General features: G+C 58.0%; 2 protein-coding genes across 4 annotated transcripts in view; one reads left to right on the top strand and one right to left on the bottom strand.

The window, feature by feature from the left end:
- The window catches only part of CNTN2 (contactin 2), a 33,699-nt gene that overhangs the window by 15,021 nt on the left and 4,200 nt on the right, over window positions 1–14,478 (top strand). The window contains exons 6-23 of one of the 3 annotated variants that reach the window (XM_041774240.1): window positions 287–496; window positions 785–884; window positions 2,311–2,486; window positions 2,911–3,047; window positions 3,501–3,630; window positions 5,008–5,158; window positions 5,282–5,409; window positions 5,942–6,117; window positions 6,641–6,761; window positions 7,256–7,414; window positions 7,819–7,968; window positions 10,058–10,128; window positions 11,036–11,270; window positions 11,737–11,849; window positions 12,809–12,995; window positions 13,354–13,466; window positions 13,938–14,106; window positions 14,391–14,450. In XM_041774240.1, coding sequence (XP_041630174.1) covers window positions 287–496; window positions 785–884; window positions 2,311–2,486; window positions 2,911–3,047; window positions 3,501–3,630; window positions 5,008–5,158; window positions 5,282–5,409; window positions 5,942–6,117; window positions 6,641–6,761; window positions 7,256–7,414; window positions 7,819–7,968; window positions 10,058–10,128; window positions 11,036–11,270; window positions 11,737–11,849; window positions 12,809–12,995; window positions 13,354–13,466; window positions 13,938–14,106; window positions 14,391–14,450 — 2,586 coding nt within the window. Of the gene's footprint in view, window positions 1–286; window positions 497–784; window positions 885–2,310; window positions 2,487–2,910; window positions 3,048–3,500; window positions 3,631–5,007; window positions 5,159–5,281; window positions 5,410–5,941; window positions 6,118–6,640; window positions 6,762–7,255; window positions 7,415–7,818; window positions 7,969–10,057; window positions 10,129–11,035; window positions 11,271–11,736; window positions 11,850–12,808; window positions 12,996–13,353; window positions 13,467–13,937; window positions 14,107–14,390; window positions 14,451–14,478 lie in introns of those variants that run through there. The other 2 variants (XM_041774241.1, XM_041774242.1) reach the window with 2 other exon arrangements.
- RBBP5 (RB binding protein 5, histone lysine methyltransferase complex subunit) overlaps window positions 8,648–14,478 on the bottom strand; it is a 54,959-nt gene continuing 49,128 nt past the window's right edge. Inside the window, exon 14 of the mRNA XM_041774243.1 lies at window positions 8,648–9,201. Within this exon, the coding sequence (XP_041630177.1) occupies window positions 8,846–9,201 (356 nt within the window). The 3' untranslated portion in view covers window positions 8,648–8,845. The remainder of the gene's footprint in view (window positions 9,202–14,478) is intronic.

The following is a 14,478-nucleotide window of genomic DNA, read 5'->3' as shown; positions in this document are numbered from 1 at the left end:
CCCAGGACTCCCCAGGTCCCCAGCTCAGTTTGTGTTTCCTTGGTGGGCCTGTCATTCTGTGGCTATGCCCTGCTCCGCCTTCAGGCCCGGAGCTCTGTCCCCCACCCCCACCCGAGGGTGGAAGGAAAGCCACGTCTTTCTTCTCAGTCTCCCCTCAGCACCAGATCAGAGCCCAGGACTCCGGGGACCAGGTCTAGAGACCTCCCCAGCACCCTGAGGGGCCTGCACACAGTCGCCCTGTGGGCCCAGCACCCCGTGGTTCCCTCAGACGCCCCACATCTTCTAGGCCTGTCCTACCGCTGGCTCCTCAACGAGTTCCCCAACTTCATCCCGACGGACGGGCGTCACTTCGTGTCCCAGACCACAGGGAACCTGTACATCGCCCGGACCAATGCCTCGGACCTGGGCAACTACTCCTGCCTGGCCACCAGCCACATGGACTTCTCCACCAAAAGCGTCTTCAGCAAGTTCGCTCAGCTCAACCTGGCTGCCGAAGGTCAGGGTCTGGTCTGGGGACGTGAAGGGGAGGAGAGAGTTGAGAGGGTCACAGGACACTGGGAAAAGACGGTTCCCCCTGGAAGTTGTGAAGAGCAGCTTGTGGAGCCCAGGCTCTGGGGCTTGGACCCCTGGATCCTCTGGCCGCAGGGCCCCAGAACCTCGCCCAGGTCCCCCGGGGGGAACAGGGATCTGGAAAGAGTCTGCTCTGAGCTGTGCCAAGATCCTAAGCACTGGAGCACCCGGCCTGCAATCATTTGCCTCTGATCTTCAAAATCCCTCTCCCCAGATACCAGGCTCTTCGCACCCAGCATCAAGGCTCGATTTCCAGCAGAGACCTATGCGCTGGTAGGGCAGCAGGTCACCCTGGAGTGCTTCGCCTTTGGGAAGTGAGTGGTGGAGGTGGGAGGGGCAGGCCAGGGCACAGCCTGTCAGAGCCTCTCGGGGGCACAGGTGACCCCAGGGAGAGGGCAGGCAGGGTCTAGCAGAGTGCTGGACCCACAGAGGGTAGTGAGCACTGCTCACTGAGCATTGTCTCTCTGAGTGAAGCATCGTGCACGCCAGTGGCCTGACACATACTGGGTGCTCCCAGCAATGCAGGACAGGCTCAGGCAATTTATGCAACACCTCAGGCTGGAGGCAGGTAGTGCCATGCACGAGCCCCAACCCGGCCTGCCTGGTTCAAATCCCAGTTCTGTCACTGGCTGCCTGCCATGGTGAAGCCATGGGTGAACTACGTAACCTCTGTGTAGCTCTGCGTCCTTATTTGTACATGGTAATAACCATACATAGTACCTGCATCATAGGATTGTTATGAGGATTAAGTGGGTTATACATGTGATGTGCCTAGAATGGTGCCTGGCATTTATTAAGTGTTTTATGCATACTAACAGTTCTTTTTAAAAAAAAAAAAAAAAACTCAATTGAAATCCTGCTCTCCCAGAGAAAGACTCGTTGGAACAGGGCTAAGCAACTAGCAGGTGCTCAGCAAATGTCTGTAGGACAATATGATTTGTACATCAGTCCCCTCTTCCCTCATATCTCCTGCAGTTACCCAGGAGATCCCTCTGCTTTGTGAAAAGTTATTGGGCTTCCAGAAAATTCATATTTAAGCCATATGGTGGGGGGTTCCCTGGGTAGCTCAGTCTATTAAGAGCCCAACTCTTGATCTCAGCTCAGGTCTTGATCTTGGGGTCCTGGGTTTGAGTCCCATGTTGGGCTCCATGCTGGGCATAGAGCCTTTTATTTTATTTTTTAATGAAAGCACATGGAAAGTTAATATGTTGACCCTTTCAGACTCACTGATAACTTAGTCCATTTTAGTACACAAATTACTAATAACTAGAGCCCTTTTGAAAAGTAAAGGCGAGGAGGCCCTGATGGGGAAGAGGGGGAGGGGAACCCATATAGCCCCAGGTCACAGGCCACTGCTGGGGAGTGCAGTCCCAGAAGAGGCATGGTGGCCAGTGCAGGGTGGGGGCCAGGAGGGCTAGCCAGCTTCAGGGTACAGACACCAGGGAAGTTCACTGGTGTCACAAGTATTGCAGGGAGAGGGAAGTGGAGGAACCCTACCTCTTGCCTCTTCCCTGCCCATGCTCTGAGCCTACTTGGGAGAGACCTGCCCTCCTCTCTTTCCTCTCTCCCTCTGTCCCCTCCCAGACCCTGAGTCAGAGTCCCCGCCCTCCTCCCCATCCCCACCTGCCCCACAAGTCTGGAGGGCGGCATGATTCCACGTGCAGGGGTGCAGGGGTGCCGCAGGTGCAGGGGTGTCTGCCTAGCGCAGCCCACCTGCTTTGGCTTTGTTTCCTCTGCCAGCCCCGTCCCCCAGATCAAGTGGCGCAAAGTGGATGGCTCCTTGTCCCCCCAGTGGGCCACAGCGGAGCCCACCCTGCAGATACCCAGCATCAGCTTCGAGGACGAAGGCACCTATGAGTGTGAGGCAGAGAACTCCAAGGGCCGCGACACTGTCCAGGGCCGCATCATCGTGCAGGGTATGGGGCTGGGACACCCCTCACCCTGCTTCACCCTGGTCCCTGAGGAAGCAGATCCAGAAGTCAGGGAGGGCACTGGGTGGCCCCTTGCTTAGGATTTCTTGCTCAGGATTGCACTGGGGATGGGAACAGAGGAGGCGAGCGCCGTGGCCAGCTTGGGGCTTCCCTCGGGGCTGCAGAAAGCACGTGGAAGGCTTTGGGATGATTTAATTTGCTAAAACAGCCGCTGGCACAGACCGACACAAAGTGCCAACTTTCTCCAGCCTGCGGCTCCCCCCACTCCCCCCACCCCGACCCTTTCCCGGAATGCCGATGGCGCCCTCTGCTGGCCGCCGCAGGAACGGTAGCCCTGCAATCCTGGTGCGTGGGCAGCGGGCGGCTCCCCCCAGCTCATCCCCAGCCTTTCTCTCCCTTGCTCCCCAAGCTCAGCCCGAGTGGCTCAAGGTGATCTCAGACATGGAGGCTGACATCGGTTCCAACCTGCGCTGGGGCTGTGCAGCAGCGGGCAAGCCCCGGCCCACAGTGCGCTGGCTGCGGAACGGGGAGCCTCTGACCTCCCAGGTAGGAGATCTGGGGCTTCCCACACATCAGCTGTCCTCTGCTCACCTGGTTCCCTCACCTTCCAGACTTCCTCACGACGCTGTACCATTGGCAGCCTCTCTGGGACCATGAGGGCTCCATGGGGTGGTAGGTTCTAGGTGCATCTTTCCACCCCAGATTCTCCTGACCACAGGCTGGTCGCCTGGATAAGTTCTGGCTGGAGATTCCAGAGGCCTGGGTCCAGGCACAACTCAGTCACAAAACCACTGTGTGGTCCTGAGTAGGGACCCTGTTCCTCGGGCTTCAGTGTGCTGACACGCAGGGGCCTGGTGAACTTGAGTCCTAGGATTCCAGGAGGTCAGAGATGGGACTGGGCACATGAACACCCTCCATGGAGGAAAGGCACCCCAGAATCTCCACCGCCCCCACCCTTCCAGCACTCCTTGCGCCCCTCCCCTGCTCTCTTCTGCACAGTCTCGCGTAGAGGTGCTGGCTGGGGATCTGCGGTTCTCTAAGCTGAGCCTGGAGGACTCTGGCATGTACCAGTGTGTGGCAGAGAACAAACACGGCACCATCTACGCCAGCGCTGAGCTGGCCGTGCAAGGTACGGGCCCAGGGTGGCAGGGGCATCCGCAAGAACATGCAGTGAGGGGCTTTAAGAGTTCTGAACTGCAGCGTTTCCAAACACACGGATGGCTTCCCTTAGTTTTCCAGTGGCTTCTGAGTAGAACAGAGGGATTTCAGAAAGGAGAGGAGACACTAGATTGAAAGCTTCCAGAAGACGGGGTCTCTGGCTTGTACCAAGTCTGGCATGATTAAAGTGTTTGCTGCAGTGAACACGAGGGGGCTAGTGTCATTGGAAACCAAATCAACTAGATTTGTGTTTAAACCAGCCCCTTCAGCTATGTGACCTTTGGCAATTTGATCTCTTTGTGTCTCAGTTTCTTGATTTATAAAATGTGGGCAACAATAGTCCTGCCCTTGTGCTGCTGTTTGGAAGAATAAATGAGGTGGAGGTAAAGCATGGAGGACCTGCTCATCACTGAACAGGTGCCCAGTAAATGTGAGCTGATGCTAGTGTTCTTAGTTATGTGGCTTGAGCTCATGGGGCCTTGGTTTTCTCATCTGTAAAATGGCTGTATTGGCACCTACCTCATCAAGTTGTAGTGAGCTTAACTACGACTCATTTATTCATCCATTCAAACGGTATTTACTCAGCACCTCCTACAGAGTGAACATGACAGATAAGGTCTCTGTCTTCAAGTATCTTACAATCCAGGGTGGGGGAAGAGGGACAATCACAAAAACAATAATTAAATAATTTTGGACAATAATAAGAAAATGTAAAGAAAATCCAGCAGAGTGGTAGGAAGGTGGGCAGGGGAGATCTCTTTGAGGAAGTCACATCTGGAGTGTGACCTGAGTGTTAACAAGGAGCCAGCCATGTAAAGATCTGAGGGATTTTTTAAGCGAAATGTATGGCAGGTGCAAAGGCCTTGAGGCAGGAAAAACCTTGGTATTCTCAAAGGACAGAAAATGGCTCAAGTGATTGGAGCATAATAAATGAAGGAGAGTGGCATGAGTGGCGAGTGGAGAGGTGGGGTTGTATTTGTGAGCATTTGTGAAGAGTTGGACTTTGTCCTGAGTGTGTGGTTAAGGTTCTTAAAAGTTATGCCAGGCTGCTGGGTGGAGGAGATTGTAGAAAGTGCAAAAACAGAAAGACTGAGTAGGGTGTTTTTTTCCATTGTTCTGCAGGAGATTTGGTGGCCTAGACCACCATGGTGGCAGCTGGGTCGGGGGTGGTAGGAAGGGGCTGGGCTCTGGGTGTGTGGTGGCAGTGGTGCTGCTGGACGGCACTCACAGACTGGCCTGGGAGGGTGTGTCAAGTGTGTGGCATGGAGCCAGGTGCTATCTTCACTAAGGGCAAGGGGCACCGTTAGGACTCCCTAGGTGACAGCAGGGCACTCCCCTTTCCTTCCAGCACTGGCCCCCGACTTCAGGCTGAACCCTGTAAAGCGCCTGATCCCTGCGGCCCGCGGGGGAGAGATCGCTATCCCCTGCCAGCCCCGGGCAGCTCCGAAGGCCGTGGTGCTCTGGAGCAAGGGCACTGAGATTTTGGTCAACAGCAGCAGGTACAAACCCCGACTCCACCCGGAGCAGTCCCCACTCCTCATCCACCATGAAGGCGAGTCCCCTTCCCCTGATGACAACAGTGTGACACTCGGTTGGCCAGACCTGCTTTCTCCTTGCTGCAGAGTGACTGTAACTCCAGATGGCACCTTGATCATAAGAAACATCAGTCGGTCAGATGAAGGCAAATACACCTGCTTTGCTGAGAATTTCATGGGGAAAGCCAATAGCACGGGCATCCTGTCTGTGCGAGGTGAGGGGCTTGGCTTGGTGGAGGGCAGGTGGCTCAGCCACCACAGGGTGCCGGTCCCTCCTTGTACCCCTGCTCTTTGTTCCCACTTTCCCCCTAGTCTTGTTTTTTTTTCCTAAAGATTTTTATTTGTTTATTCATGAGAGACATAGAGAGAGGCAGAGACACAGGCAGAGGGAGAAGCAGGCTCCCTGGGTGGAGCCCGCTGTGGGACTTGATCCCGGAACTCAGGGATCACTCCTTCAGCTGAAAGCAGACGCCCAACCCCTGAGCCACCCAGGCATCCCTCCTAGTCTGGCTTTGAGGCTACTCCAGGACCGGACTTTGTTTGGGACCACCTCCTTACCACCCTCCAGAATCTACTCCTGCCTCCCTCTCACACACTCGTGAGGCTGCTGGGAGGTCAAGATCCTGTTGGCCATCCACCTTATTCTCTTTCCTGGGGCTTAGGACAAACCCTCTCACCCTGCCCCGCTGCCCCTGCCTGGGCCTCTCTCCTCCCCCATCCACCCAGGGATGTTGTTTTCCTTGGCAGATGCAACCAAGATCACTCTAGCCCCCTCCAGTGCGGACATCAACTTGGGAGATAGCCTGACCCTGCAGTGCCACGCCTCCCACGACCCCACCATGGACCTCACCTTCATCTGGACCCTGGATGACTTCCCCATCGACTTTGATAAGCCTGGGGGTCACTACCGAAGGGCCAGCACGGTAAGGCCTAAAGCCAGACAACCCATGGCCCCTCCCTTCTTCTGGACAGACAGGGGACCCAAGACATCCTTAACCATTACTACCCCAGAGCCCTTCCCCATCCCTCAGGAATGCCACATATGCCAAGTGCATCCTTGGATTTAGAACACCCTCCCTTAGACAGGCAGCTCCCTGGCTTCCCCCTGAAGACCACGCATTTAGGAGAGGGTTAGGGACAAACCCCGAATGCCAGGTGCCCAGGAAGACTCCCTCCCCACTGCTGTTCCTGCATCCTGACCTCAATGCAAATGATATCAACAACTCGTACCATGGGGGCTGTCTTCCATGACAAAGTCCCACGGTACTAAGTTGGGGGGGGTAGCTGATTCCCCCCACTAAACAGATAGAAGCACCAAGATGTTGAGGGCTCCATGGACATAATGGAGCAGGGGACTCCGGGCCCTGCCTCGTGTCTCATGGCTCGCTGCACCAGCCAGGGCCCCTTCCACTGACCTGCCCCCCACCTCCTGTCCCCCATGTGCAGAAGGAGACAGTTGGGGATCTAACCATCCTGAATGCCCAGCTGCGCCACGGCGGGAAGTACACGTGCATGGCCCAGACAGTGGTGGACAGTGCATCCAAGGAGGCCACAGTCCTGGTCCGAGGTGATGGGGTTTCCTACCCCACCCCTGTCCCAACTCCATCAGAGGCCAGCTGGCCTGATCTGGCCTTTGCTCCCTAACTCCCTTCTGGGGAAGGACTTCTGAGAGAGAAGGGCCTCTAAGTACCAGAGCCCAACTTATCCTGTGGTTTTTTGAAGGTCCTAAATGAATAGAATATTCCTCCCCCAAAGCCATAATTTTAAAAATCTACTTCCCAAGATGGGAGAACTCTGCTGGGGCCAGAAGGTTTCAAAGCCTGGTGCTGGGAAATCTATACACATCTCTACGTGAAGGCCTCTGTGAGCCCCTCCAACCTTAGACACATCTCTCTGACCTCCCAACCCACCTGCCCCATGCCTGGCCTCCCACCCCATGAGTGTTTACTGTGCCCTCAGCTGCCCTCTGGGTACTGCAGCAGCCCATGCCAGCCTGGAGGAGATTGGCTCAAATTTCAGCTGCCCCATTCTGACTCACTGTGCTCTGACCCCCTGGTGCAGGTCCCCCAGGTCCCCCAGGAGGCGTAGTGGTGAGGAACATTGGCGACACCACCGTCCAACTCAGCTGGAGCCGAGGCTTCGACAACCACAGCCCCATTGCCAAGTACACCCTGCAAGCCCGCACTCCACCTGCAGGGAAGTGGAAGCAGGTTCGGACCAGTAAGTGTGAGGCTCCACCCAGGTCAGTGCTGATAAGGCCTGGCTGAGCCTGGAGCTTCAAAGAGGGGCAAGTTTAGGTCCTCTGCCTGCAGGGAGCTCCCCGGCCATCGGGGAAGGTGGTCACATGGACAACGAGAGTAGAAAAAGAGCTGGAGAAAGAAGCACTCAGTCCGTGCCCTGGGAGATTGACAGACCATTTCTGGGGCCCCCACTGATGCACTGAGCATCAACAGAGGCCCCCGGGCAGGAAAGTCTACTAGTTTCCCCGTCATTCTAAAAGGTGTTGAGCACCGAGTATGTAGCAGGTACCGCCCTGAGGGCTGGATGCACCAGGTGAGTCAGGCCCAGCCCCGCCCGTATCTAGACTAACGCGTGCCAGCGCACCCACTCCAGGTCCCTTGCAGATCCCGCCAACATCGAGGGCAACGCCGAGACTGCCCAGGTGCTGGGCCTCACGCCCTGGATGGACTATGAGTTCCGGGTCGTAGCCAGCAACATCCTGGGCACCGGGGAGCCCAGTGGGCCCTCTAGCAAAATCCGGACCAAGGAAGCAGGTCAGAGTCCTGGGAGTCCCACAGAGAATAACTATCAGGGCACAGACCCCAGCCATCCTGAAAGGGAACCCCAGAGGAGGAACCCCAATTATGGGAGTCCCAACCCTGCCCACCAGGTTTCAGACTCTAACAAAACAGATGAGAAAGGGACAGAGGCAGGGCAGGGCCACTGCACCACACAATACACTGCGCTGGGCCACAACTTGGGCCTGTCAAGGCTGGAAGAACCATCTAGTCCAAAAGCCGCATTTAAAGAAAAATGGGCTAACTTTACAACTGCACGTGACTGTATGATTATCTCAAAATAAAACTTTTTTATTTTTTAATGGAAAAATCAAAGTCTGGAGAAGAGAAGGGTCATACTGGCAGAGCCTGGCCTTGAACCCAGGACCGTGGGGTGATGGGCAGATGTCCTCCCTGGTAGTGCCTGAGCTCCTGAAATCAGTTAATGAGGAAGGGGTGAGTTTGTGCAGGGAAACAGTCAGTGTCTCTAAATCCAAGATAGTTTCTTTTTTTTTTTTTTTTTTAAATAACACCTTTCCTGCTTTTTTTTTTTTTAAGATGTTATTTATTCATGAGAGACACACACACAGAGAGAGAGAGAGAGAGAGAGAGAGGCAGAGACACAGGCAGAGGGAGAAGCAGGCCCCATGCAGGGAGCCAATGTGGGACTCGATCCCGGGACTCCAGGATCACACCCTGGGGTGAAGGCAGTGCTAAACCGCAGGGCCACCCAGGCTGCCCAAGATAGTTTCTCTGAGAGCAGGTGGAATGGTCTCCCCACAGGCCTGCCTGAGAGGCAGATAGGTGTCACACACCCTGAGTGGGGAAGGATGGGGACAGAAGCCAGGAGAGGCACCTGCTCACCCTGGGAGATTCACAGCTGAAGGTCCAGAACGGGAGCTGTGGGGTCCTGAGAAGGGCAACTGGATGGACTCAGGACCCCCATCTCCCCCCCCCCCCATGGGCTTGCCCCTCTGGATGTGTAGTAAAGGGCCGCCTTCCCATGCCATGGTTTGGGAACATGGTTTCCCATATGCTCCAGGCCAACTCTCCAGTCAGTCAATATTTTTAACCAATACCTCTCCCGGGTAAGGAATTCCAGAAAGAGCAGTCTGTGGTTGAACTTCTTAAGAGAGACAAATGAGGGGTGGGGAGCAGCCTCTTTCATTCTGGTGTCCGTGGAGTTGGTGAGCAAAAGACAGCTGTGATGCAGAAGAAAGATGACGGGCTCTGAAATCAGAAGAGTTGAGTTCAAATTCGAACGGTATCATTTACCAGCTGTGTGACCTTAGGCAAGTCACTTAACTGCTCTGGGCCTTGGTCTTTCCACTTGACAAGGGTGATAGGAATGCCCACCTCTCGGGATCACATGGGCAATATGGTTAAGCACCCCTAGCACTACAAGGCCCTCAACTACTGGCATCAGTATCACGTGGTGAGTTTCCCATCGCTGGATTCTCTGTAGAACTATTTTGATCTTCAGCCAAGTTACCCCCTGCCAGATTCATGATCTAATTAAATAGTCTTGTTTTAATATCAGCCTTGCTGAACATAGAGATAATTAGGAAATTAAATCTGCTACAATAAGAAAAATAATAATAAACCCCCTGCAACCTAAAAGAAATGTTTTTTTTGCGTTAACTGCAATTCCAGATTACTTATTCCCCTCATTTTAGAGCAAACTGGAGTTGGTCTGTGTTATTTAAACTGACAGGAGAGAAGAAGACAAAGATCATGTAGGGAGCACGTATGATCACAGAGCAGGGACCGGCACATGAGCCAGGCACCGTCGTGTTTGACCTTATTCTTGCAGCCCTTTGAGAGAAACATTATCACGCTCCTCTTACAGAGAGGGGAATTAGGCTCAGAGAGGTGACGCAACTTGCCCAGGGACACACAGCTAGTAAGTGGCAGAGGTGGGCTCCATGTCAGATCTTGACTCCAGAGCCCACATCTGGAGGGCGGCTGCAGGACAGAAGTAGGACCAGTTTGAAGGGGTGTCCCCGGCCTAGTCTGCTGTCCGGTAACAGGCTGCTGCCCTGCCATGCCCCTCACAAGCCACATCTGTGTCCCTTGGCCCTGACAGCCCCCTCAGTGGCGCCCTCAGGACTCAGCGGAGGGGGTGGAGCCCCTGGAGAGCTCATCCTCAACTGGACGGTAAGCTGCCTCTAGGTCTCCGGAGGGACAAGTCCTGGCCCCACATGTCCAGGCTCACCTCCAGGTTTGCCCAGCGCGTAGAGAGGACCCAGAGAGCAGCTGTGGGCTGACTGCAGGGCAGGGTGGGGGGCGGCATTCACTCCTCCCCACTGCAGGGTGAAAGCAGCCGAGGCACCCCCCATCCCCCCCAGGGGCTGACCTCCCCCAGCTCCCCCCCCCGGCTGCCCCCCCAGCGCCCCCCTCCTCCCCCAGCTCCCCGCCCCCGGGCTGCCCTCCCCCCAGCGCCCCCCTCCTCCCCCAGCTCGCCCCCACCCCGGGGCTGCCCTCCCCCAGCACCCCCCTCCTCCCCCAGCCCCCCCCCCCGGCTGCCCCCCCCAGCGCCCCCCTCCTCCCCCAGCTCGCCCCCCCCGGGGCTGCCCTCCCCCAGCACCCCCCTCCTCCCCCAGCTCGCCCCCACCCCGGGGCTGCCCTCCCCCAGCTCCCCCCTCCTCCCCCCCCCGGCTGCCCCCCCCAGCGCCCCCCTCCTCCCCCAGCTCGCCCCCCGGGGCTGCCCTCCCCCTCCTCCCCCAGCTCCCCCCCACCCCGGGGCTGCCCTCCCCCAGCGCCCCCCTCCTCCCCCAGCTCCCCCCCCAGGCTGCCCCCCCCAGCGCCCCCCTCCTCCCCCTGGTCACCCCCCGGGGCTGCCCTCCCCCAGCGCCCCCCTCCTCCCCCAGCGCCCCCCTCCTCCCCCAGCTCCCCCCCAGGGCTGCCCTCCCCCAGCGCCCCCCTCCTCCCCCAGCTCCCCCCCAGGGCTGCCCTCCCCCAGCGCCCCCCTCCCCTCCAGCTCCCCGGGGGGGGGGGGCTGGGGGAGGCCCACGCGGGGCGGGCAGGGCTCGGCCGCCCGCCCACGCCTCGCTCTCGCCCGCAGCCCGTGCCGCGGGAGTACCAGAACGGAGACGGCTTCGGCTACCTGCTGTCCTTCCGCAGGCAGGGCCGCGCCGGCTGGCAGACCGCCCGGGTGCCCGGCGCCGACGCCCAGCACTTCGTCTACAGCAACGACAGCGTGCGGCCCTACACGCCCTTCGAGGTCAAGATCCGCAGCTACAACCGCCGCGGGGACGGGCCCGAGAGCCTCACGGCGCTGGTGTACTCGGCGGAGGAAGGTGGGCCGCCCCGACCGCCCTGGGGGTGGGGGTGGGGGTGGGTGCGCAGGGCCGAGGGGTCGAGAGGGCGCCGGCCTTGGCCCTGGCCCTGGCTCCCCGGGGCAGGCCGGAGGGAGGCTCCCGGGAAGAGAAAAGAAAGGAGCCTGGGGATGTTGTGGGAGCCCCAAAAGGACCTTCATCCTGGGCCCTGGGCTCTTGAAATTCCTAAGCAAGGGGTGCCTGCGAGGCTCAGTCCCTTGTCTGCCTTGCGCCAGGGTCAGTATCAGGGCTCCCTGCTCGGCGGGGGTGTGCTCCTCCCCCCACTTGTGTTCTCTCTCTCTCGCTCGCTCTCAAATAAATAAGTAAAATCTTTAAAAGAGAGAAAAGAAAAGAAAAATCCTAAGGAAGGGAGGTCCCAGTTGGTGGCTTCTCTGCAGGACACAGGGAGGCCCAGGGAACCCAAACCCATTCTGTTATCGGTCCCCAGAGCCCAGGGTGGCCCCTACCAAGGTCTGGGCCAAGGGGGTGTCATCCTCAGAGATGAACGTGACCTGGGAACCCGTGCAGCAGGACATGAATGGCATCCTCCTGGGGTATGAGGTGAGCACTGACCTGGGACCTGGGCAAGGAAGGGGGGCAGGGGACACCTCACAGGTCACTTGTCATTCCTCCTGGGATCATTCACTGACATGGGCAACTCCCGCCATCCATGCAGCCCGCCATCCACCTAGAGCCAGCCCTGGATGCTGTGGGAGCCCCGGGGCAGGAGGAGCGGGGTCCGGAAGGAACACAGCCTGCCCCTTTCAGGCCAAAGTGCAGGCAGCCTGGCAGCCTGAGCCCCCAGAGGAAAGCAGGGCCCCCTTTTTGCACTTGTTGGCCATCCTATCCCTGGGAACGCAGGCCCAGGGGTTTCTGGGCTGAGCTCTGAGCCCCCAGGCATTCCAGATGGAGTGGGCAGAGAGCCATAGGAAGGGCACGACCGGAGAGCAAGAGAGGTCACTGGTAAGGGAGAAGCATCAGGGGGGCGTGCAAGTGACGTGGTGCGTTCCATTCCAGGATCGTTAGCTCTGGGGCTGAGCCCAGGGGGCAGCCAAGCCCCCCTGTCAGATAACACCAAGCTGCCCTTGGGCTGGATGCATAGTTAACAGGCCTTAGTGGGATGATGGTTTGTGTATTTATTGGGCTGCCCGCATGAGCATGGCTCACATCCTTCAGCACCGCCCTCACTCCTCGCCCGGATTCCCTGAGAGGATTACATCGGGTTGGGGTCCTGGGGTCCTGGGGTCCGTGCCCAACCCTGCCCACGCACTACCTCATTTCTACTCAAGTCCTGAGCGCGTCCCTCAGATGGGGCTTGCTGCTAGACGCCAATAAAGCAGCCGCAGCTCACTCTGTCCCCTCTGGGAGCTTGTGACCTGGTGTCTGGGTTCTGAGACCAGACAGGGAGTCACAAAGACCAGAGCGAGCAAGAGAGGGACAGAATGTGGGGGGCCAGGGCCAGGGCTACCCTGAGGTGTGACCTTGGCTGCTGACCCTAGGCTCCCCCCTACCCCCTTCAGATCCGCTACTGGAAGGCTGGGGACAAAGAAGCAGCCGCTGACCGAGTGAGGACAGCAGGGCTAGACACCAGTGCCCGAGTCACTGGCCTACACCCCGACACTAAGTACCATGTGACCATCCGGGCCTACAACCGGGCGGGCACTGGGCCTACCAGCCCTTCTGCCAATGCCACCACCATGAAGCCCCGTGAGTCTGTCTGCCGGGGGTGGGAGCAACTCTGGGACCACTCTTCCCCCCCCCCCCCCCCCCCCCCCCCCCCCCCCCCCCGGCAATGAGACAAACATCCTAGCCCACAAGCCCAGGGCTGGACAGAAACAGGGCAGCCAGGCTAATGAAAATGGGGAGTAGAAGTCATGGCCTCTGGAGCACCTCCCCCTTCTCCAGCCTTTGGATTTTCATGTGCTTTGTTTCTTAGGTAGCTGTGTTAGAATGCTCTGGGTGTAACTGCTGTAGGCGGACACCTTGATAAAGACCAGCTAAGGCAAGGGGGGTGGCTGGTGAGGAACATTTGAAATATTTCCCAATTTTCTCCCTTCTCCCGCAGCTCCACAGCGACCTCCTGACAACATCTCCTGGACTTTCTCAAGCTCCACACTTAGTATCAAGTGGGATCCTGTGGTTCCTTTCCGAAATGAGTCTGCAGTCACTGGCTATAAGGTGAGGAAGGGATCCCCGAGGCAGTGAAGGGTAGGGCACAGCTGATCTCTTGCCAGTGGACACAGGGAGCTGCCGTGCAGAGCAAGAGTGCTCTGAGTCAGACGTAAGCAGAGCTGGTGATGGTTGGAGCCACAAAATCCGTGGACGGCTCTCCAGGTAGCTTGTAGCAGAGACATGAGAATGGGGGCAGAAGGTAGGGCTGCGGAGAGGCGGGGCTCGAGGGGGCGGTGCTGGACTAGCTGGTAGTCTGAGGGTCCTTGCAGCCTAAGGAGTCTGCAGAGATGGTCCAGCTGCTTGCAAGCTTTCCTCCCATCAATGAGGAGCTTGTTCAAGAGCCTGGCCCTGGGCAGCAGGCAACAGGAAAGGTAAGGACCCGCAGCAGATGCACACCTACCAGCACCCAGAGCTGGGGAAGGGAGAACAACCAGCAGGTGTAAGTGGACTCGACCTCGGCCAACCTCCTCCCCACAGATGCTATACCAGAATGACTTACACCCGACTCCCACACTGCACCTGACCAGCAGGAACTGGATAGACATCGCAGTTCCTGAAGACATTGGCCATGCCCTGGTGCAGATCCGGACCACAGGGCCTGGAGGGGACGGCATCCCAGCAGAAGTCCACATCGTGAGGAATGGAGGTGCTGTCTCTCCCCCACCTTATCCCCCAGGAGCATCAGGGTCCATCCAGATGCTGCCTGGAGGAGCTATTCCCACCCAAACCAACCTCAACTGAGCCAGACCCCCAGGGGGAAGGGGAAGGTAGGCAGGAACCACGTGTAACTAGTCCTGGGACTGCCCTTGCCGCCACCCCCTGCACAGCCCCCAAACGTCCTCAAGGGCCGGGCAGAGGGGGCTGCTCCTTTCACGGGGTGCAAGGTCAGTCTCAAGACCGCAGAAGCAAAGGTCTTACAAAATGCTATAGGAGCAGGGCGGAGAACACCTCCCAGCCTTGAAGCCGCGCTCCCAGGTCTCCTCAGCCAAGGTCTGGATCCTGTCCTGAGGGTGGGGTG

The sequence above is a fragment of the Vulpes lagopus genome, chromosome 11 (genome assembly GCF_018345385.1).
Source record: "Vulpes lagopus strain Blue_001 chromosome 11, ASM1834538v1, whole genome shotgun sequence".
NCBI classification, from domain to species: domain Eukaryota; kingdom Metazoa; phylum Chordata; class Mammalia; order Carnivora; family Canidae; genus Vulpes; species Vulpes lagopus.
This window is presented reverse-complemented; position numbering and strand designations above follow the sequence as displayed.